The sequence below is a fragment of the Eulemur rufifrons genome, chromosome 8 (genome assembly GCF_041146395.1).
Source record: "Eulemur rufifrons isolate Redbay chromosome 8, OSU_ERuf_1, whole genome shotgun sequence".
NCBI classification, from domain to species: Eukaryota; Metazoa; Chordata; class Mammalia; order Primates; family Lemuridae; genus Eulemur; species Eulemur rufifrons.
This window is the reverse complement of record NC_090990.1, coordinates 21915285-21939844: the sequence shown is the minus strand read 5'-3', so window position 1 is coordinate 21939844 and position 24560 is coordinate 21915285. Positions and strand designations below refer to the sequence as shown.

The 24560-nt window shown below is 41.4% G+C and overlaps 1 protein-coding gene and 1 non-coding gene across 2 annotated transcripts in view; both read right to left on the bottom strand.

Moving 5' to 3' along the window:
• KPNA6 (karyopherin subunit alpha 6) overlaps positions 1 to 24560 on the bottom strand; it is a 51471-nt gene that overhangs the window by 9201 nt on the left and 17710 nt on the right. Inside the window, exons 2-10 of the mRNA XM_069479702.1 lie at positions 9070 to 9203; positions 7278 to 7370; positions 6445 to 6544; positions 5436 to 5530; positions 4436 to 4567; positions 3124 to 3212; positions 2094 to 2193; positions 1631 to 1794; positions 1363 to 1441 (exon numbers count right to left, since the gene is read on the bottom strand). Of these exons, the coding sequence (XP_069335803.1) occupies positions 1363 to 1441; positions 1631 to 1794; positions 2094 to 2193; positions 3124 to 3212; positions 4436 to 4567; positions 5436 to 5530; positions 6445 to 6544; positions 7278 to 7370; positions 9070 to 9203 (986 nt within the window). The remainder of the gene's footprint in view (positions 1 to 1362; positions 1442 to 1630; positions 1795 to 2093; positions 2194 to 3123; positions 3213 to 4435; positions 4568 to 5435; positions 5531 to 6444; positions 6545 to 7277; positions 7371 to 9069; positions 9204 to 24560) is intronic.
• On the bottom strand, positions 4897 to 5021 carry LOC138391202 (U4atac minor spliceosomal RNA). The gene has a single exon (XR_011234814.1). It is a non-coding gene; the product is annotated as a U4atac minor spliceosomal RNA (small nuclear RNA).

Below are 24560 nucleotides of genomic sequence, written 5' to 3'. Positions count from 1 at the left end.
GATGGCTCAAGTTCAAGAGTTCGGCCGGGCGCGGTGGCTCACGCCTGTAATCCTAGCACTCTGGGAGGCCGAGGTGGGCGGATCGCTTGAGGTCGGGAGTTCGAGACCAGCCTGAGCAAGAGCGAGACCTCATCTCTACTAAAAATAGAAAGAAATTATATGGACAGCTAAAAATATACATATAGAAAAAATTAGCCGGGCATGGTGGTGCATGCCTGTAGTCCCAGCTACTTGGGAGGCTGAGGCAGGAGGATCGCTTGAGCCTGGGAGTTTGAGGTTGCTGTGAGCTAGGCTGATGCCACGGCACTCTAGCCCAGGCAACAGAGTGAGACTCTGTCTCAAAAAAAAAAAAAAGAAACAAACCAGATGAAAAAGGACAAATACTGTATGATTCCACTTATATGAGGTACCTAGAGCAGTCAAACTCATAGCGACAGAAAGTAGAATGGTGGTCACTAGGTTTTGAGGGGGAGGGAGGAATGAGGAGTTATTGTTTAATGGGTACAGTTTGTTTACAGATGGCAGTGATGATGAAATAACAGCATGAATGTACAAATTCCACTGAAATGGTTAAAGTGGTATATTTTCTGTTATACTTTAATGTGTGCAAGTGTGCACGCACATACATGCACACAAATGACTTAGAAAATGTGCATGTGGATTCAACTGAGACTGCTCACCTGTAAGAAACCTGTCGAGAATCCCAAAGAATTATGCCTACTATTCAAGACCCAAAGAATACCCTACATCTCCAGCCTTTCAGCAGGGGAACCTTGTTTACTATGTCTTCACTGGAGGAGCTATTTACACAAGATTAATACAAGATGGTATTCAAGTGACCCTAAATATCTAGAAAGCAGAGGTGGAGTTCCATAGCTTTCAATATTTCAAAGGGACCACGACTCAAACTTAACTACCTTACAATGTCCCAGGCAGTAAGTCCAGTTATTCCATTTAGTTTTCCTTTGCAAGCATCCACTGGAGGATGATTTGTTTCCAATTTATAGAAGAAAAGGAGGTGGAGGGAATGGGTGTATACATACATAATGAGTGCGATGTGCACCGTCTAGGGGATGGACACGCTTGAAGCTCTGATTGGGAAGGGGGGGAGGCGGGGCAAGGGCAATATATGTAATGTAAACTTTTGTATCTCCATAATATGCTGAAATAAAAAAAAAAAGAAGAAGAAGAAGAAGAAAAGGAGGAACCAAGTTTCCCATAATCATATAGAGAATGACAGAGCTACAACTTTTCACTGGCTGCCTCCCCAGTACTAGAGCCCTTGGCAGGAAGGCTTTTGACCACAGGCAGCTTTCCTTAGTGCTCTCCCATAGCTGGTCTAAGAACCTGCATCCTCCTTACCTGGGTCTGGATGTCATCCCCGGTGACGATGTTACCCACAGCTCTCAGGGCAGGGGAAGCCACTTTATAATCGTTGTGCCTACAGAGGAGGGAGATCTGATCAGCAGAGAGCAAGCATACCATTTTTAGTCCTGCTGACCACCAAGGCTGGCAGCATTCTCATGGCTCCAGACCTCTCAGTAGGGCAGCAAACTGCTAATTGCAGATCTTTAGTCTGAGCTTGGAGCAGCTCAGGGAACCTGTACCCTCTCTAACAGAGAATACTCACATCAGCAGCTCTACCAATCTCCGGCACACTCCAGAGTCTATGACCGCCTGGATTTTCTCATTGGGGCCATCAGACAGATAAGAGAGGGCCCAGCAAGCATCTGCCAGCAAGTCTGAATCGCTGCTGAAGAGTAGGCGAGACAGTACCGGCAAACAAGGAGAGACCTGTTGGAAGCACAGTGAGACAGACTCATGCAGACAAGACTACAACAGCTCCATCACTAACCCGAACACTGCTCCCCCCTCTTCCACAAGTAATTCTCCACCCTGAGGATCTCCACTACATAGAACCTTCAGGCTTACCTTTCCACTTTACCATCCAGGTATACAAGATCACCTACTTCACTGACAATTGCCTTTTTCAGTTTCCCATGATTTGTGACTCTAAGGGGTACCCCAAAGATTTAAAAACTCCGCATGAAGGAACCTGCTATTGCTCAGGGACTGGTAAGTAGCTCTCTTACCTTTGCAAACTCTGGGGGTGGGTTCTTCCCTCGGCAGAGGTTTGACAGGGCCCAGACTGCATTCCGTGTCATTGTCAGTCGTGTGGACTTGGTAAGGAGTCTGAAGGAAACAGCAAAGACAGATCCTGAGTACTAATGCCTTAGCATAGTGCTATTGCCAATGAATGCTGGGGACAAATCCAATCAGACCCCAAGACTCTAGCAGCCTGTCTGTTTCTTCCTACCCATAGACCTATGTTAATAGAGCAGGTATAGGCCAGAAGGTCGACCTTTGCACAGAGTAATTCTGTGCAGGACCAGCTGTGGTTAGTTAATACCATAGATAACAGGGACAAAACAAAGGGCTAGATATTAAGTAAGCCTGTAAAGCTTTTAAAGTAGGATATACTGTGCTCCTAACCCTGGCCACAAATCCAGGACAAGGAGTAGAGTTCTCTTTGGAAATAAAAGCTGAAGGTCTGGTATGAGAGATTTAGTCCTGCAGTATGGAATGCTTTTCTGTGAAGGGTCCAAGAGAGTGATAGTGGTAGCCTATGAGATTGTGGTCTCTGCAGAACAGTTCATTCATCTGTTTTAGTTTAGATGTAGCTTACTCTAAGGGTGTATGGGGGAGGGATGGAAGAGGGATCCAGATGACCCTTCATAGGGTCTTGGATCCATGATTTACAACAAGCTGTCCAATGTACCTACGTATAACCCCATAGCAAATCAACGCATTCTGTAGAGAAGTTTGGATTTTGCCAGATGGGCTAGTCCTGCCTCCCTCTCCTGGCTCAACAATGAGGGAGATATGACCAACATCAGGTTCTACAATGCCACAAAGTGAGGAATAAGATCCTTCTTGGCATAGACCAGTGGCACAATCTTCTTAATCTCAAAAGATACCTAACTTTTACTTTGGCAATCAGAATGTATCTTTAGAGTTTTTGTATTTACCTATTATCTTAAGGGATCAAGTAAGCTGCCCCTAAATGATCTGTCACATGGCTACCCTTTAGATACCCAGGTGCAGATGATTATAATTACTCACGTTAACAAAGGATTAAGGATGGAACAGTTCAAGACGTAATCTCGGCAAACGGAGCTGTCTCCAGCTATGTTTCCCAGTGCCCAGACTGCCTGAAAAGGGGATGATGGAACTGTCACCCACAGAAACTGGTAGCTTCTGTGAGTACTTTATAGCCACAACTACACAGTGAGAACCATGGCTAAGAACCATGTCAAGGCCTTAGACACACTAAACAAGCTCAGGCAACCTCCCTGTTAAAATCCTTATTGAGCATTTGCCCTACAAGGACCTTTCCCCTGGGAGGTCCCAGTTCAGAGGAGACGACAGGCTATCATCTGCACTAGCCAGAGAAACCAAACCAATACCTTCCCAATCCCGCCTCTGAAAAGAGAAGAAAGTGATCAGAAAGTTTCATCCTTATAGATGCCTTGGACCAATCCTGTATGTGTTAATGGAGAAAAGATCCTACTACCACCCCCTGCTTCTACCCAACTAGCAAGAATCCAGTGGAAGAAACAGAAGTTACATCTTTATCTCCATGATCTGTGTCTTTTTTTCCAACACTACTTCTGACAACAAATGTATGCAGTTTTTTCCACAACAACCATCAATTTGCTGATACCACTGTGCGTCCAACAGTTCAATGTAATACTGACACTAACTCCTGGAGTTAGCAAAGACCCCACAGGTTAAGGTCCCACAAGACCGCCCCCCCTTCAGACACCAGTTTTAAATCCTATACTTTTGACCAAACAGCTATAAAATTGGTGATCTCTACATTCCCCTCCTCAGTTTGGTAATTTTCTAGAACTGAACTCAAGAAAAACTTTACTTACACTTACCAGTTTATTAAAAGGATACAACTCAGGAACAGCCAAATGGAAGAGATGCAGAGAGCAGGTAAGGCAAGGTATGTACAGAGCAGTGGGTGGGGGAGCAGAGCTTCCATGTCCCCTGCCACCTTCCCAAAACATCAGTGTTTGGGAATGTGTTCACCAACCTGGAAACTCTCCGAATCTCATTGTTCAAGAGTTTTTATAATCCCCTGCCCTCCTTCAGGGTAGAGGATAGGGCTAAGAGTTCCCTCCCACCTTTGAATCCTATGTTTGGTCCTTCTGGTGACCAGCCCTGTTCTAAAGCTACCAAAGATGAGTTAACTCATTAACATAGACTCGGGTGTGTTCCAAAGGGGCTCTATAAATAAAAGACACTCCTATCACTCAAAAAATCCCAAGGGTTTTAAGAGCACTGTGCCATGAACCAGACAAAGGCCAAATATATTTTTTATTATACTGCAGGTACCATCAAGAATTACGACAAATCTAAGCATTACCTGTTCCTGTACATCCTCGAAGTCTGAGTTAAGCAGCTCTATAAAAATGGGGACGGCTCCTGCTTCAATGACAATTTTGGTCTGCTGAGAGGTTCCAGAGGCAATGTTTGTTAGAGCCCAGGCAGCTTCGAACTGAAAGTGAGATTAAGCCATGATTGAAAGGTCATTCCAGAATGAGCAATCATGCCTATCAGCTGCCTCAGAACAGTAAGCCTCTTGCCTGTGAATTAAAAAAAAACCCACAAAATACAAGCAAGCCTCTTACCCACGAATTTAAAAAACACACATACAAAATATATGAAGAGGCAATGATGGGACATAATGGGAAAAACAAAGTGGGCTTCAATGGTCCCAAATTTAGCCCTGCACTACCACAACACCCATGGATGGCAAGTCACTTTTTTATTTCCTGAGCTTCATTTCTTTTCTTTTTTTTTAATTGTGGAAAAGAGGTTTTTCTTTTTTCCAAAAATTGCACCAAAATAAAGCAAAACTCAGTTGATGCAGGTGTGTTGTGCAGGCGTTAGCAGTACTGCCCTCACTGTTTGTTCATTGGCCAGTAGAGCTACCCCAAAACAAGGATCGTTGATTTTCTTCATTTCTGAAATGAGGATTAGAGTGTGGTGGGTGTCTCAAAGTCCTTTCCGCTGAGTTTCTGGCAAGTTTCAATGAATTGACCCATCACCCATCTCTGAGAAGAGAGACCCAGAAAGGCTAAATCTGTGTGCCTCAGGCCACACAGATAGCTAGAAGTGGACTATACCCTCTGATATACAACTGAATGATCAGTCTGACATATTCTAGTATCTTTCCTTTAAGATTGTTTTAAGGAAGAGATTTTGGTTCTCTTCACTGAAGCCAATACACGTGAGCAAACTGATGGTTTCTCTTAAATGGTTCCTCTTATTACTTGCCTATCCTGAGATGTGTCTATAGAAATATCCCACTGCAATTTCTTGGAAGGGCTTTCATCTAATAACTCCTACCCCCCTGGCCTTACCTGTAATGTACAATTCTCGTTCCTCTTCAGAAACTCCACAAACCGATCCACCACTCCTGGAGTATTGATAACTTCATCTATTGGAGGACTAGGCTCTGGAAGAGGGAGAAGGGAAAAGAAAAAGTCAAGAGAGGCTTTGTCTGATCCTTTCACAGGGGTCAGTTCACAACTCTTCCTAGATACTTTTTTTTCCCCCTTTTGTTCCAAAACAATCATCTTGGAACAGATACTTCTGACTACCCTTATGAACATTCTCAAACTCCCTCCTGTTAAGGTGGTTTTAACGATACCTACTTGTCTTTGAATAGTTGGAATGCTAAAGAGTAGAGCCAATCCTAACTTAGGTATGCTCATCTTTGGCTTACCAAACATAAGCAAAGAATGATTAAGCGGGGAGGAAAGCCCAAAGGATGAACAACCCTAGTCTAAACATTTCCCTTCTAAGACAGACCAGTCATCTCTTCATGGGAGGACTGCTTAATACACTAAAGCAAGAGGTGTTTTCCTAACACACATCAAATTTTTATCAAACATCTATTATGTACCACACAGTTCTAGGTATTGAGGATATAGGATTTAACAAAACTCAAAGTTCCTGTCCACAAAAAACTTACATCCTAATCGGAAGAGATATTTTATTATGTTAGGTGATAATAAATATAATCGGGGGAAAAAAGAATATGTAGGGCAAGGTAAAGAGATAAAAAATGCTGAGGGTAGGGGTAGCTTGCAATTTTAGATAGGGGTCAGAGTAGGCTTCATTAAGAAGGTAGGATTTGATCATAGAAGTGAGGGAGTTGCTACATAGATATTTGGGAGTAGAGGATATCAGGTAGAAGGAATATTCAGTGCAAAGGTGGGAATGTGCCTGCCTTATATAAGGAACACCAAGACCAGTAGGGCTAGAGCAGAATGAGCAAGGGGGAGAGTAGTTGATGGTATCGGTGAAATGAAACAAGAGGCTCAGTCATATAGGTAGGGTCTCTCTGAGAGGGACTAGGCTTTGTACCTTTGGAGAGCAGTTTCCGAAATTTCTGTGTGGTTGCTAACTGTAGGTCAGAATCATCAGAAAAGAGCATCTCCACCATCTCTCTTGTGATCACACTCTCCTAGAACATAAAACAAGTTTAGGACTTTGCAAACCAACACTAGAGCCAGATGTGAGCATATAATCTTGCTTGGCATCCTGTTTTCTAAGACTTGAGGGCAAGAGGATGGCAATAACAGGCTCAAAAGAAGTGGTTTGTTTAATCCAAGGCTGCTTCAAGTTGGGACAATTGAAAGTGATTCCCGGCTGGGCGTGGTGGCTCATGCCTGTAATCCTACCACTCTGGGAGGCCAAGGTGGGAGGACTGCTTGAGCTCAGGAGTTCAAGACCAGCCTGAGTAAGAGCAAGACCCCACCTCTACTAAAAATAGAAAAAATTAGCTGGGCAACTAAAAAACATAGGAAAAATTAGCCGGTCATGGTGGTGCACGCCTGGAGCCCAGCTACTCTGGAGGCTGAGGCAGGAGGATCGCCTGAGCCCAGGAGTTTGAGGTTACTGTGAGCTAAGCTGACACCACAGCACTCTAGCCCAGGCAACAGAGCAAGACTCTGTCTCAAAAAAAAAAAAAAGAAAGTGATTCTTTCTGGGGCAACTGATGGCTTCCTTTAAATGTTTCCTCAGATATTTCCATCAGAGACAAATCCTTGTTGACTCCTTAAGCTGTCCAGTTACAAAAGGGCCCATGGAGGAAAAAGCACATAGCATGGTTACTAGCTATGACATGAACTGCCCAATTTCTGTTCTTAGAAGCAGGTACTTCTCAGGCCCGCCTGAGGTACGTGCAAGGGCCTTACCCCAGTGGTAGAGCTCACATAGGAGTCCATGAGGAGACTATCAAACATGGCAGCTTCTTCATTAATCAGCTCCACATTTCTCCGTTTAAAAAGCTGAAAGTAAAATGAAGAGACAGCAGTACGATTACTCACTGAACCAAAGAAAACAAAGAAAAACCCAATGTTAAATTATGGCATAAATGACAAGGAAATATTAGAGTAGTTGAGAAAATGAGGTCAAACTTTATACAGTAGTCCCCCCCTTATCCACAGTTTTCCTTACCATAGTTTCAGTTACTTGTGGTGAATTGTGGTCCGAAAATATTAAATGAAAAATTTCAGAAATGAACAATTCCTAAATTTTAAATTGTCATTCTGAATAATGTAATGAAATCTCGTACTATCCCACTCTATCTTGCCTGGGATGTGCATCATCCCATTGTCCAGTGTATCCATGCTGTATATGCTACTACCCTAGTCACTTAGCAGCTGACGACTGCAGTGCTTGTGTTCAAGTAACCCTTATTTTACTGAAAAATGGTCCCAAAGTGCAAGAGTAGTGGTGCTGGCAATTCAGATTTGCTAAAGAGAATCTGTACATTGTTTCTTTAGGTGAAAAGATGAAAGTATTGGGCTTCACAAAGCTGTCAGAGGCAAGTAAAAAAAAAAGAAAAGAAAAGAAAAAGAAAAGATGGGCTGGGCGCGGTGGCTCACGCCTGTAATCCTAGCACTCTGGGAGACCGAGGCGGGAGGATCGCTTGAGGTCAGGAGTTCGAGACCAGCCTGAGCAAGAGCGAGACCCTGTCTCTACTAACAATATAAAGAAATTATATGGACAACTAAAAATATATAGAAAAAATTAGCCGGGCATGGTGGCGCATGCCTGTAGTTCCAGCTACTCGGGAGGCTGAGGCAGGAGGATTGCTTGAGCCCAGGAGTTTGAGGTTGCTGTGAGCTAGGCTGACACCACGGCACTCTAGCCTCGGGCAACAGAGTGAGACTCTGTCAAAAAAAAAAAAAAAGAAAGAAAGAAAAGATGAAAGTATAAGAAAAAACACAGTATATATAGGGTTCAGTACTACCCAGTTTCAGGCACCCACTGGGGGTCTTGGAAAATATCCCATGCAGGTAAGGAGGGGAGTGCTGAATACTGACATGGAAAGATATTCAAGGGCTTTTCTTTCCATGGTATATCTAATTGTTGGCATTTTTAAAGAGATCATTTTTATAAGTAAAAAAATGTTTAAAGATTTCTACGCCCTTTGTAAAAAAGATGATGTGTATGAAAGGCCTTGAAGGAAATGAATAATAGTATAGCAAGACGGTAGGTAAAGCAGGTTAGGTGACTGAATCTAGACCTGAGCAATGTACCTATCTGGTAGTGGTGTGGGATGGGAGTGCAGATGGTGAGGCATTAATATAGTCTCAGTCCTGGGGATACTTACAAAGAACAAACTCAAGAAAACAGAAAGAAGTAGGGCAGCACAGAATGGCTGAAGAACTTAAAAGGGCCTGGCTTGGAGCTTGGTGTTGAAGGCCAGGCCTAATACTGACTGTAGCAAGAAGAAGCAACATGGAGCTAGAATGAGAATGTTATATTAAAGACATAAATGATGTCTAAGTTTGTCTAACTTGTGGAAAGGGGCTTTTCTTAAAGCCTCCAGCATTTCTTTACAACAAAGGAAACTGGATGACTGGTCTACTAAGCAACCTACTCTGCTGAGGAGAAGGTGAGTGTGCAAGGTGAAGGCCAACCATAGGGACTGAATAGCTTTCCTGAACATTATGTTTGAGAATACTCCAGTTAACTCACTTGTTGCTCCCGCTTCTGCTTCCGGAGCTGAATGCCCTCTTCTTCTCTTCTTCGTCTCATTTCCTCAGGGTTTAGGGCATTGTTCTTATAGCTCTTCATTCGATAATTGTCTTTCCCTGGGCTCGCCATGGTCTCTAGAAGAAGGGAAGATACAAACACATGCCAAAAACTCTTAAAAGGACAGCATTTCCTTTTCAGCAGGTTTCTGTCTCTACCCACCCTGCACCCTCCCCTACTCCAGGAGGACCACAGCTCTCAAGGAGGCCTAATACGCTCAATAAGCTCCTGACATCTCTAACACCATCCCTACCAACACACACACACACACACACACACACACACACACGTATACAGAGTCTCCTTTAATTATAAATAAGCTCGTTAAATAGGTGGTATTTAGAACAACTGGTATAAGCACAGTATTAATAGTTAAAAGTGTGGGCCCTGGAGCTAGATTGTCTGGATTCAGATAGATCCTGGCTCTATTTGTTAGCTATGCAACCTTGAACAAGTTGCTTTAACCTCTATGCTTCAGAATTTTATCTTTAAAACAGGGACATAATAGTTCCTATTTCATAAAGTTGTTATAAGGATTAAATAGGTTAATACATGTGAAGTACTTTTTAGAACAATGCTAGGCACGTGGTAAATTGGTAAATGCTCACAAGTTTTGATAATCCCAATTTCACAAGAAAGAACAGGTATATGACTTATCTAATAAACTCAGACACATTAACCCTGTCAGGTTAAACACAGTATACCCAATTCTGTGGAATACCATCTATCTTTTTTTTTTTTAATGACAGGGTCTTGCTCTGTAGCCCAGGCTAGAGTGCAGTGCCTCCCTGCAACTGTAAACTCCTGGGGCTCAAGTGATCCTCCTGCCTCAGGCTTCCGAGTGGCTGGGACTACAGATGCATGCCACCACACCTGGCTAATTTTTCTATTTTTTGTAGAGATGGGGCCTCGCTCTTGCTCAGGCTGGTCTGAACTCCTGGCCTCAAGCAATCCTTCCGCCTTAGTTTTCCAAAGTGCTAGGATTACAGGCATGAGCCACTGTTCCCAGCCTACAATGTATCTTTTTAAAAAGCTCCATATGCCCACCATCTTTTTAAATTTTTTAAATGTTTAAAATTTATTATGTAATAAAAAAGCGTTGAAAGTACATAAGTTACAAGCAAAAACATACAATGCACATCTGTAAACCTACCACCAAATCTAAGCACTAGAACATTTTCATTATGTCTGAATCTAGTTGTGGGGCTCTTCCCTTACCCTAAGCTGCCTTATCCTCACGCCCCCTTCAGCCAAAAGAAAACTGCTATCTGACTTGTCAATATCTTTGCTTTTGTTTTTATTACTTACACATATGTATATCCCTAAATACTGTATTAACTATGTTTAGTCTTCTGAGAATTATCTTCCCCCCACTCACTGAGTTTTTAATACAGCTACGTTTTTACATGTAGCTATATTTCATTCATTTTTCCTGTGTTGGCCAGGCGCGGTGGCTCACGCCTGTAATCCTAGCACTCTGGGAGGCCGAGGTGGGCGGATCGTTTGAGCTCAGGAGTTCGAGACCAGCCTGAGCAAGAGCGAGACCCCATCTCTACTAAAAATAGAAAGACATTATATGGACAGCTAAAAAATATATATAGAAAAAAAAAATTAGCCAGGCATGGTGGTGCATGCCTGTAGTCCCAGCTACTCGGGAGGCTGAGACAGGAGGATCACCTGAGCTCAGGAGTTTGAGGTTGCTGTGAGCTAGGCTGACGCCACGGCACTCACTCTAGCCTGGGCAACAGAGTGAGACTCTGTCTCAAAAAAAAAAAAAAAAAAAACATTTTTCCTGTGTTATATTACTTTGTGGTGTAAATATATCAAAATTTACCCATGTCTCTGTTGGTCTTCCCCCACACACACACCCAGTTTTTCCCTATTACAAACCTATGGGGAAGCTATTGAGGACTCAGTGATAGATACAGGTTTTCTGAAATTCTAATTTGTGCTTGAAAGCTAAAATTTTATTATTGACAAATACTGATTCATTTCATGCATTTTGAGGACATGTCTGCCCAATATCTATGAATAACCACTGTTTGTCAGTCATTCTTTCAAGTAAAAATAGTATCAATAAAAATGTCTAGTTTGGCTAGCAACTTAAAAACCACAGATGATTTTCCTCCAGATGTGTTTTCAAGAGTTGAGTTTTATACATTTCATCAAGAGTATTCTTAAATGAAACTAGTATTTTTTTTTTTAACAGTGAGAGACTGGTGGTGAAAAGCACAAGGATTACCAGTATAATTTGGTGCCATTGCCTTTAATTTGTGCATCAGCAGTTCTATCCACTATTGTTTTTACAGTACCAGTACAAATGTCAACATAGTGAAAATGCCAAATAACATCTTAGTCTTCACTATCTAGACCCTTTGCAATAGTCACAGGGACCTCTCAGGGGTCTGCAGACCATATTTTGAGAACTGCTGTTCTAAGGAATGAATTGCTGGGTTGTAGGCAGGTAAATGTTAAACTTGACCAGCTAGCGCTAAAGTTGCCTTCCAATGTATTGCCAATTTACACTAGCTAAGCAAAACATACAGGGTTTCTACTGATATATATGTTGACCAATACATAGAATTGCCACTTTTGGCAATCTATTGGGTGTAATAAGGTATTTCACTAAGATACTGATTTGCAAATCCCAGATTACCAATGAGGTTAGATTTCATATGTGTATAATCATTGTCCTGGCATGGTCTATCAAATAGCCTTTCCTTTTCCACTATGCCACTCTTGCAATTGGTCAAATCTCCCTATATACCCAAATATAGTTTTAGGCTCCCTTCCATCAGTCAATTTCTTTCTTGCTCCTTATCACACTACCTTAATTAATAATTTTTAACAAATCTCTTTATCTGGTAGTGTAGGTCCTCCTACCTTAATCTTCAGGAGTGTGTTGGCTCCTTTGGAGCCTTAGAAAACCTTACAATCAGGCCAGGCAAGGTGGATCTTGCCTGTAATCCTAACACTTTGGGAGGCTGAGGTGGAAGGATGCTCGCTTGAGCCTAGAAGTTCAAGATCAGCCTGAGCAAGAGCAACACCCTATCTCTACAACAGCAGAGTGCCTGTAGTGCCACCTACTCAATAATGCCTGTAGTCCCAGCAACTGAAGAGGCTGAGGCAGGAAGATCACTTGAGCCCAGGAATTTGAGGTTGCAGTGAGCTGTGATCACTCTACTGAACTACAGCCCGGGTGACAGCATGAGACTCTGTTTCCAAAAAAAAAAAAAAGGAAGAAAGAAAAGGAAAAAAAGCAAAACCTTACAATCAGCTTGTTAAGCCCTCAAAAAAATCCCGTTGGGATTTTAACTGAAATTACCCATATCCGATATTAAACCTCTGTATCTGTGAAATACATCTGTCATGTGCCTCTGCCATTTATTTTTTAGGTTTTCTTTAATGCCTTTCAATAAAGATTTTATAATTTCTCCATAAAGATCTTCTACAATTTCAGATTTATTTCTAGGTACTTTTAGGGGGGTACATGGGAAGTTGCTCTTTATTTTTTATCTAGACACCTTGCTAAATTCTTATTAATTCCAAAAATCTGTCTGTGGGTTGTTCCAATTTTCTACATAGAAAATTACATCATCTGCAAATAGGTTTTTTATTCCTTTTTTGTCCTTATACTTAAAAAAATCCCTACTGAGTACTAGGAAGTAAAGGTTTGTTTAACCTTGCCTTATTGCACTGGCTAGGATCTCCAGTACAGTGCTGAAAAGCAGTGGTGGTAGTGGGTATCCTTGTTATGTTCCTAATTTTAAGAAAAGTTTCCAATTTATCATGAAGCATGGTGTTTGCTGTAGCTTTTTGGCACATTTCTTTTATCAGGTTAAAGACGCACCCCTCTATTCTTAGTTTGCTACGAGCTTTTAATCATGAATAGCTGTTGAATATCAATCAATCCTTTTTCTGCATCTCTTGAGAAGATACATGGTTTTTCTCCTTAAAATGCATAATGAATGGTTTGATCTATAGACTTTCTAATAGAAAATCACCCTCAAAATCCTGAGATAAGCCCAACTTGGTCAGGATGCACTATATTTTTTCTGCACTGCTGGATATGTTTTAATTTCATTTAGAATTTTTGTATCCTTGTCCATAAGTGATGCAGGAAAAGCACAGGACCTTATAATATCCTTCTTTGGTTTTGTTTTGAAAGGAGTGTTCCTTTTGCTCCCATTTTCTGGAAGTAAAACAACTAATTTATTAAAAATTTAGGAGAACTCACCTATAAAATGTAAATTTAGGCCTGGTACTTTCTTTGTGAAAATATTCTTTACTACTCATTCAATGTATTTAATGGCTGTAAAGCTTCAGACTTCCTATTTGAGTCAGTTTTTGTAAATTATGTTATTCTAGAAATTTGTCTCTTTTGTTTCTTTTTTTTTTTTTTTTGAGAGGACTACAGGCATGTGCCACCATGCCCGGCTAATTTTTCTATATAATTTTAGTTGTCGAGATAATTTCTTTGTATTTTTAGTAGAGACGGGGTCTTGCTCTTGCTCAGGCTGGTCTCAAACTCCTGAGCTCAAACGATCCACCCACCTCGGCCTCCCAGAATGCTAGGATTACAGGCGTGAGCCGCCATGCCGGCCTCTTTTGTTTCTAATGTGCTAGCATAAATTGTTCACATTCTCTTTTTAATCAACTTAGTTATCTGTGGTTGTGTGCCCTTTTCATTCTTAAAATATTATTTTATGTCCTCTTTCGTTCTTAAGAAACTTCACCAGAGACTTTACTATTTTTATTTTGGTCTTTTGAAAGATCCAAGGGTTGGTTTTGTGGATCCTCTCTATTATGTGATTTCTATCTCCTTTCCACTTCTTTTTTTTTTTTTTTGAGACAGAGTCTCGCTCTGTTGCCCGGGCTTGAGTGAGTGCCGTGGCGTCAGCCTAGCTCACAGCAACCTCAAACTCCTGGGCTTACGTGATCCTACTGCCTCAGCCTCCCGAGTAGCTGGGACTACAGGCATGCACCACCATGACCGGCTAATTTTTTCTATATATATTTTTAGTTGGCCAAATCATTTCTTTCTATTTTTTTTTTTTTTTAGTAGAGACGAGGTCTCGCTCTTGCTCAGGCTGGTCTCGAACTCCCGACCTCAAGCGATCCACCCGCCTCGGCCTCCCAGAGTGCTAGGATTACAGGCGTGAGCCACCGCGCCCAGCCTCCACTTCTTTTTTTTCTAACTTGTGTACCTAAGTACACACCTAAGTACAAGACTATACTATATTATTACCTTTCTAAAAATTGTAAATTTCCTTCAAATTAATATTTGTATTGTAATTCAGTTCTGAATACCTAATTTCCATGGACTTTCTTATTTGGATCATGAGAGTTTCTTAAAGTGAGTAATGTTTGGGGCCTTTTGGTTAATTTCTAATATAATCACACTGGGGTCAGAGTCCTGAGAAGTCTTTTAAATTTTTTAAGATTTGTTTTTTTGGCTTACTATGTATTCAATTTATGTAAGTGTCCCATGTGTGTTTGAAAGAAACTATACTCTTCAATTATTGTGCACGGCATTCTGTACATCATATGTCCATTAAATCAAGTTGTTCATCACACTGTTCAACTCTTTTCCATTGCTTTACACTGAAGGTATCCATGTTACCCTGCAGTTTAATTTTGCTTTATATATTTTTAACTATTTCATTACGGGTATACACATTCAGAACCACTGTAGCTTGCTGGTGAATCGAACAGTTTATTATTAAAAAGTGAGCCAAATTATTCCTTAACAATGTTCTCTGTTGTTCTTTTTATTTTGTTGAATATTAACATAATTATCACCTCCACTTCCAGCCATGATGAAATAACATGGATAGGATTTACCCTGCTGCTGTAAACTGTTTCAGACACAGCAGTGCAGAATTGTGATTCTCCAAGCAAGGGAAATAAATGAAGTGAGCCCTACTTATCTCCTTGGCTTTCTGGCTGGGAAGCACACTCTAGAGCAGGGAGAGGAGTCCCAAACAGAGCACTGAAATCTTACTTGTTGAGGAGAGAGACTAGAGAGTTCAGGGAGACTGAAGCAGCTCGAAATTGTGAGGCAGAGTTGCAGAGAGAAGGGAGATACACAGAAAAAAAGGTTGGAAAATCTGCTTAGGGTTCCTTAAGTCTTTGTTGAAGACTAAGGATGCATACATGTAGGATGAAGCTCCATGAGTCAGGGAAAGGGCTGCGATGAAAGGACACTACACAGTAACTTGAAGTTGTATGAAGAAATAAAAATCTGGCCCGGCGCGGTGGCTCACGCCTGTAATCCTAGCACTCTGGGAGGCCAAGGTGGGAGGATCACTTGAGCTCAGGAGTTCGACACCAGCCTGAGCAAGAGCAAGATCCCCTCTCTACTAAAATTAGAAAAGTTAGCCGGGTGTCATGGCATGCTAGGCCCAGCTACTTGGGAGGCTGAGGCAGGAGGATCACTTGAGCCCAGGAGTTTGAGGTTGCTTTGAGCTAGGATGATACCACAGCACTCTACTAAGGACAGCAGAGTGAGACTGTCTCAAAAAAAAAAAAAAAAAAAAAAATCTCTGGTAAAGGTAACTACATGGGCCAATAGAAAAGCCAATATTATTGTATTTTTTGGTTTGTTAAGTCCACTTTTCATTTCCTACATGATTTAATAGACAAATGCATAAAATAATTATAGATCTACATTACTGGGCACACATTGTACAAAGATATAATTTGTGACAATAACATAAAGGGGGACAGAGCTGTACATAAGCAGAGTTTTATATGCTATTTTCTTTTTTAGGCAGCCACAGAAACTGTGAAAGTTTTATATGCTATTGAATTAAGTTAGTATCAATTCAAATAACAGTGTTGTAAATTTAGGATGTTAAATGTAATCCCCATAGTAATCACAAGGATATATCTAAACAAATACATTTACATAAAATAATAATTAAAAATATACACAAAAGAAAATGAGAAGGGAATAAAGAGAACTGGAATAGCTATACTAAGATCAGACAAAATAGACTTTAAGTCAAAAACTGTCATAAAAGACAAAGGACATTATATGATCAATTCATCAAAAAGACAGAGTAAGACCCCATCTCTACTAAAAACAGAAAAAATTAGTTGGGCGTGGTGGTGTGTGCCTATAGTCCTAGCTACTCTGGAGGCTGAGGCAGGAGGATCGCTTGGGCCTAGGAGTTTGAGGTTGCCGTGAGTTATGATGACACCAGTGCACTTCCAGGTCAACGGAGTGAGACTGTCTTAAAAAAAAAAAAAAAAAGGGAAAAAAAATTAGCCAGGTGTTGTGACACGTGTGCGTCTGTAGTCCCAGCTATTTGAAAGGCTGAGATGGGAGGATCCTTTGAGCCCAGGAATTCAAGGCTGTAGTGAGCTATGATCCTGCCACTGCACTCCAGCCTGGGTGACAGAGTGAGACTCTGTCGTTCATTCATTCATAAATAAATAAATAAATGTATAAATTATTAAGATTTGAATACACATTTCTCCAAAAAAGATACACAAATGGCCAATCTGCACATGAAAAGATGCTCAACATTAAGTCAAAACCACAATGAGATACCACTCCACACCTACGAGGATGGAATGAGAATAATAAAACAAAATAGCAAGTGTTGGCTAGCATGTGGAGAAATTGGAATCTGGTGCATTGCTGGTAAGAATGTAAAAATGGTGCAGCTGCTGTAGATAAGAGTATGGTGGTTCCTCAAAAAAATTAAACAGAATTATCACATGATCCAGCAATCCAACTCTTTGGTATATATCAAAAGAATGGAAAACAGGGCTGAAACAGGGCCGGGCGCGGTGGCTCACGCCTGTAATCCTAGCACTCTGGGAGGCCGAGGTGGGCGGATCGTTTGAGCTCAGGAGTTCGAGACCAGCCTGAGCAAGAGCGAGACCCCATCTCTACTAAAAAATAGAAAGAAATTATATGAACAGCTAAAAATATATATAGAAAAAATTAGCCGGGCATGGTGGTGCATGCCTGTAGTCCCAGCTACTCGGGAGGCTGAGACAGGAGGATCCCTTGAGCCCAGGAGTTTGAGGTTGCTGTGAGCTAGGCTGATGCCACGGCACTCACTCTAGCCTGGGCAACAGAGTAAGACTCTGTCTCAAAAAAAAAAAAAAACAGGGCTGAAACAGACACTTATAGATAATGTTCAGTGCAGCATTGTTCACAATAGGCCAAAGGTGGAAACAACCCAGTACCTATCAACAGAGGAACAGATAAACAAAATGTGGTACAGCAGTCCTCACTTATCCATAGTTTTACTTTCCAGGATTTCGGTTACCCATGGTCAACCAAGGTCTGAAAATATTAAATGGAAAATTACAGAAACAAACAGTTCATAAGTTTTAAATTGAGTGCTGTTCTCTCAGTAGCATGATGAAATCTTGAGCTACCATGCTCCCTCCTGCCTGGGATGTGAATCATCCCTTTGTCCTGTATATCTACATCATATATTCTACTGCCCGTTAGTCACTCAGGAGCTGATCTCTTTATCAGATTGCAGTGCTTGTGTTCAAGCAACCCTTGTTTTACTTAATAATGGTCCCAAAGCACAAGAGTAGTGATGCTGACACAGTGTTACAATTGTTCTACTTTATGATTAGTTATTGTTATCAATCTCTTCGTGTGCCTAATTTATAAATCAAACTTTATCGTAGGTATGTATATATAGGCAAAAACATAGTATATAAAGGATTTGGTCCTATGTGCAGTTTCAGGTATCCATTGAGGGTCTTTGAACATATCCTCTGCAGATAAGGGAAGGATTACTGTATATGCATCCCATGGAGTATTATTCAGCTATGAAAAGGAATGAAGGTCTGACACGATACAATATGGATGAACATTGAAAGCAGTATGCCAAATGAAATAAGCAAGACACAAAAGGACAAATTATGTGATTCCCTTATATGAGGTACCTAGAGTAGATAAACTCAGAAACAGAAAGTAGATTGAAGGTTACCAGGTGCTGGGAGGTAGGGAAAATGGGAAGTAAAACAGAATTTCTGTTTGGGGTAATAATAAAAAGTTTGGAAATAGTGGAGGAGATGGTAACACAATATTGTGAGTGTAATTAATGCCATTGAATTATACACTCACAAATGGTTAAAATGGCAAATCTTGTCACATATATTTCACAACAATAAAAAAAATGTTTTTAAATTCTGAGGCTGGAGGACCACTTGAGCCCAGGAGTTCAAGGTTGCCATGAGCTATGATCAAGCCATTGTACTTCAGCCTGGGTGACAGAGCAAGACCCTGTCTCAAAAAACAAAAACAATCTCTTTGCCCTCAGCTGTCATTAAAAAAAAAGAAGAAGAAGAAAGAAAAAAAACTGGCAGCGAACCTCCCTGAAGCCTTACCAACTTGGTTCTCCCCTGATAGGTAATTCCCATCTTCTCAATTTTTAGTCTGAAACAGTGACTACAAGTATCGCAAAAGTGAAAGTTTTATATGCACAAAGAAGGGGACAACTAACTCTTAATACTGTCCTTTTTCTGGAGGGATAGGGATGATCGTGACAACAGAATTAAAAAAGAAATTTCTCACCAGGCATGGTGGCTCAAGCCTGTAATCCTAGCACTTTGGGAGGCCAAGGCAGGAGGATGGCTTGAGGCCAGGAGTTCGAGACCAGCCTGAGCAAGAGTGCAATCTCACCTCTACAAAAAATAGAAAAATTAGTCAGGTGTGGTGGTGTGTGCCTATAGTCCCAGCTACTTGGGAGGCTGAGGCAGGACTATCGCTTGAGCCGAGGAGTTTGAGGTTGCAGTCATGTGTGACCATGCCACTGCCCTCATGACCAGGCAACAAAGTGAGACTCTGTCTAAAAAAGAAAAGAAAAATTAGTCTGCCAGGCATGGTGGCTCATGCCTGTAATCCCAGCACTTTGGGAGGCTGAGGTGAGAGGATCACTTGAGGCCAGGAGTTCAAGACCAGCCTGGCAAGATAGTGAGACCCCATCTCTCTAAACCATAAAGAAAAAGTTAGCTGGGCGTGGTGGTGTTGCCCTGTAGTCCCAGCTACTCAGGAGGTTGAGGCAGGAGGATCGCCTGAGCCAGGTTACAGTGAGCTATGATTGTGCAGCTGTACTCCAGCCTAGGTGACAGAGTAAGACCCTGTCTCAAAAAAAAAAAAAAGGAGTCTACGAGGGAATCTGGATTGAAAGAGAAGTGAAACTGGAGGCTGAGGACGGAGAGCTGAATTTTGGAGCTAGGGATATTGAAGAAATGAAACTTTAGAGAAGGTGCCCCTGATCATTCTGGAAAGTAGCTTGGGTACGCAATAGCAGTAGTAGAGTCTTACAATGTACAAGTCTTCACATCCACTTGGCAAAACCCAAGTGGACTTATTGTAAAAAAAGTTCTAGGGGACAGCAGTGACCTCCCTTTGGGGTCCCTGATTACCCCAATGCCTGGAGACTAACAGGTAGAGGACAATTTCCTAAAGGCAGCACTGTGAACCTCCGTCCCCTATTACCTGACACATGTTTTTTCATGACTCTGAGTCTGGGCTCTCCCGGAGGCTATCCCTTCCTTTGAGCAGAGCTGACAGTGAAGCTGGAAGGGGAACCAGGTTGTGTTTCTTTAGTTACCATGGTGACAAGAAACTATCACAGATATTTGCTTATGACTTCACTGGAGAAGCACGCAGGGAGGTTAGATTGAAAGGAGGAATATCCGTAGAAGTACATGTGGAATCAGCAACCAAAGGAAAACTGGGCTATCTCTCAGCGATCCAGCAGGCCAGGGGGCTTTTTCCATCATGCACTCTCTTACTTGCTGGGGCTGGGTCAAAAAAATCCACAATACAAATAAAACTTTCCTAGCATCTGACCGCCCTACACTAGCTTTGGGTTTTCTTAGTCAAGGAATCATCTCAAAGTGAATTGTACTTCCCATTTCTAGAGAATAAATGTCTAATGTTGCCCTGCATTTTCTAGGCTTTTAGAACCAAGGAACTAGCAACAATATAGGCATGGGTGAATTATGTCCTCCCCAAATTCATATGATGAAGTCGTAATCCCCAGTACCTCAGAAGGTGACTATATTTGGAGAGAGAGTCCTTAAAGAGGTAATTAAGGTTATTTGGGTAGGCCCTAATCCAGTAATTGGCATCCTGGTAAGAAGAGAGGGAAAACACCATGTGAACATTAAGACGGACGGCTATCTAGAAGCCAAACAGCAGCCTCAGAAGAAACCAACCCTGCTGGCCGCTTGATTTTGGACTTCTATCTTCCAGAACTATGAGAAAATGTATTTCTGTTGTTTAAGTCACCCGATCTGTGGTAATTTGTTATGGAAGCCCTAGCAAACTCATATAGGCCTTAACTGATAGATTAAAAAACTGAGGCTTAGAAAACACAATTGTCAGAGAAAAGAACAAAAAAAAAAAATTGAGGCTCGGGTCACACACTAGTGAGTAGTAAGATTGCTGTAGTGCTACACTTAATCACTGGTATGTTTAAAAGTTTGAGATTCATAAATTTTTAAAATTATGTATATTTTGCCAGAAAAACACATACTATGTATAACCAGCTGTCCTATATATGGGATGGGAACAATACCATTATACCTTCAAGCTCACAAATATGTGCTTAAAGCATCCCGGACAGCTGCTGGCTCTAGGACTTTCCAAATCAAAGTCTTATGGTGTATGGTCTATATTTCAAAAAGTATACCAAGTAGATTACCAATCACTTGAACGCATCTGCCTAGAAGAGCCCAAAAGAACTGTATGTGAGAGATCAGGGAACCAGCGTTTTCTTTCTGGGTAATGACGTGGCAATCTTCAAAGGACATGGGCCCTGGAATACCACTGGGCAGTCAATCTTTTCAAATTATGACCCTTGTCCCGGTGCTAAGCTGAGTGGGCTCTCCTCTTTGCAAAGTAAGACTTTCTAATGAAATGTTATTGTAGCTGCCCTGGTACTGAGAATGAGCTAAGGCTTTAAATCAGGCAGAATAACTACTGGGCATATGAGCTTTACAACTCATGATGATGTATTTTTTTTTTTTTTTTTTTTTTTTGAGACAGAGTCTCACTCTGTTGCCCAGGCTAGAGTGAGTGCCGTGGCGTCAGTCTAGCTCACAGCAACCTCAAACTCCTGGGCTTAAGCGATCCTACTGCCTCAGCCTCCCGAGTAGCTGGGACTACAGGCATGCGCCACCATGCCCGGCTAATTTTTTTTTGTATATATATATTTTAGTTGTCCATATAATTTCTTTCTATTTTTAGTAGAGACGGGGTCTCGCTCTTGCTCAGGCTGGTCTCGAACTCCTGACCTCGAGCGATCCACCCGCCTCGGCCTCCCAGAGTGCTAGGATTACAGGCGTGAGCCACCGCGCCCGGCCTTCATGATGATGTATTAAGAGTTCCTTAAAGCCATTGAGAAAAGAGATAAGAGATTTAAAAAACCTGTTATCTCCCAGCATTTGTCCTCTTCCTTAAAGAATATAAGAAACCTATCTTCTCCCAGGCTGAAATGACTTTTTTCAGCTGGTCCCTCCTTGGACTCTCCACTAGGAATTCTCAAACAAATAAACATCAACATAAGATTCTTGGGTTAAAACACAATAGCCATATACCAGTTAATTAAAAAGAAAATGGTAAGCGTGCACTGGAGTATAGAGCCCACAGCGTTAGCAAGTTAGTTAGGTTTGATAATGTGCCAAGCTCTTTGTATACATAATCTCTAATCCTTCAAAACAATCCTGAGAAGTGGGCATTATTCCCTATTTTACAGATGAGAAAAATGAGACTCAGTGACAAGCCAGAAAGTTAAAGTCAACCCTGACCTGTTTGGTTCCAAATTCCAGGTTCTGTTCATTTTGTAAAAAGAGAAGCTCACAGCTATTGGCAACAGAAAATAGATCAGAATTCTGAGTTGGGGTTTGTACCATCACTGATAAAGAAACAAATCTGCTCACATCCTGGAATTTCAGTTAACCACAAACTGAAATGTCTCAAAGGGTAGGAAGTCAATAATTCTTTTATTTTAGAGAGCAAGGTCTAGCTCACTCTGTCACCCAGGCTGGAGTACAGTAGTGCAATCATAGCTCAAGTGATCCTCCCACCTCAGCCTCTGGAGTAGCTAGGAATACAGGCGCCTTCCACCACAGTTAAATGTGTTTATTTTTATTTTTTGTAGAGACAGGGTCTTGCTACATTCCTCAGGCTTGCCTCTAATTCCTGGCCTCAAGTGATCCTCCCCCTCGGCCTTCCAAAGCACTTGGGATTACAGGCATGAGCCACCGTGCCTGGTTCAGCTGTCTTATAGAATGCTCCACATTCTGGTTTTATGTCATGAAACTCATACTCCTATCCTTTGTATTTCCTGTAAAGTTTGGGGCTTGAATAGATTCAGGTTAAAAATATTTTTTGGCAAGAATATATATAGGTGATGCTGTGTTTCACACTGCATCATACCACGAGATACCTAATGACAGGTTGCCCACTATTTGATACTAAATTTGATAACATGATAACCGAATCTCTCTTCTTAAAAGTCATCTACAAATCCTAAGTATTCATTTACCTTAATTTTATTGTGACATGTTCCTTATTATAAATCTTATGTGTAAGAAATAAAGCACAACAAAATAACCAACTTTAAAAAATAGACATTACCAATATTGTTGAATCTGTGTGCTCTGTTCATTCTAACCAAATCTGACTTACAAAACTGCTTTTATCAAGGTACCAACAATGTCCATTTTACCAAATTTAATGGAAATAAATTTCTGTCCTCGTCTTAACTCTTCAATAGCAGTTACTAATCACTTCTCAGCTTTCTTGGCACCATTCCCTACCTCACCCATACTTCCCAGTCTCTCTTGATGGCTCCTCCTCCCTACATCTAAATACTGGTTTCTATCTTCACTCTCTCCCTAGGTGATCTCATCCAATGACAATCCCCAAATTTATGTCCCCAGCCCAGCCCTCTCCTTTGAGCTCCAGACTACCTACTTGAAATCTCCACTTGGATATCCAAAACTAACTTTATTTCTAACTTCCTCCCGCCACCATCAGCAACAGCAATACCATTTACCAGTTACTCAATCCAAAACTTTGGTAAAAGCTGTTCCTGATTCCTCCCTTTCTCTCACCTCTTTAATCTATTGCTAAATCCTGTCACAGTTTTATTTCCAAAATATATCTTGAATATATTTACGTCTCTCCCAATTCCTGACCCCTACCCTGTCTAAGTCACCAACTCTTTTCCTGGCTACTAAAACAATCCCCCTCTTCCCCGCCTTTCCCCCAAATCCATTACCACACAATAAAACTGGTGTATACTTCTCTCTTGCATTTAGAACAAAATCCTCTCCACAGTACAAGGCCTTGCCTACACCTCCAGCTCATCTTGTCTCATGTAACTTTTTTTTTTGAGACAGAGTCTCACTCTGTTGTCCGGACTAGAGTGCCGTGGCATCAGCCTAGCTCACAGCAACCACAAACTCCTGGGTTCAAGCGATCTTTCTGCCTCAGCCTCCCAAGTAGCTGGGACTACAGGCACACGCCACCATGCCCAGCTAATTTTTTCTATATATATTTTTAGTTGTCCAGCTAATTTCTTTCTATTTTTAGTAAAGACGGGGGGTCTCGCTCTTGCTCAGGCTGGTCTCGAACTCCCGAGCTCAAACGATCCGCCCGCCTCAGTCTTCCAGAGTGTTAGGATTACAGGCGTGAGCCACTGTGCCAGGCCTCATGCAACTCTTAAACCTCATTCATTACAGGTTCCTGTCACAATGACCCTCTCAGGATTTGGAACTCATCAAGCTGTTTCCTGCTGCATAGTCTTTGCACTTCCTGTTCTCTTTCTGTCTACAATGCTCTTCACCAGCTCTTGGAATTGCTGGGTCCTTCCCCTCACTTCCTGTTACCCTCACCCAAAATAAGTTAGCCTGTTTTTTTCAGAACATCTGTTTTATTTTCTTCATTATACTAATTACGATCTGTGTCTGTTCTACATAGGATGTTAAGTTTCACAAGGAAGTGACCTTTCTTGTATCCTCAGCAACTGTATCATAGATATACAAATATTTGTTGATTGAATCACTACTCAAATAGTAATTATTATATACTTATTGAGCACCTCCATTGTCCCAAACACAAGGCCTAGCTTAGTAGTTACTTAATAAATGTTTGCAGGATAGGTAAGTGAAGATGTGTATAGCCAAGAAACTTTCCTTGTGACTGGAGTGGAGCAGACCTTTCAAAGGTAGTTAATATACAGATTTCCTACTAAGAAACCCAGAAACCACAGGTTTCCTCCAGAAGTCATATGAACACTGAATAAAAATGCTCCTTTATAAAAACTACAGGACACATACCTCAGAAAAAGGCAGTTTAGACTGCTAAATCCAGTGACCCTGTCAGTATTCATCCTATTTGACTTTCTAATCTGTCACTGATAATCACCTTTGCC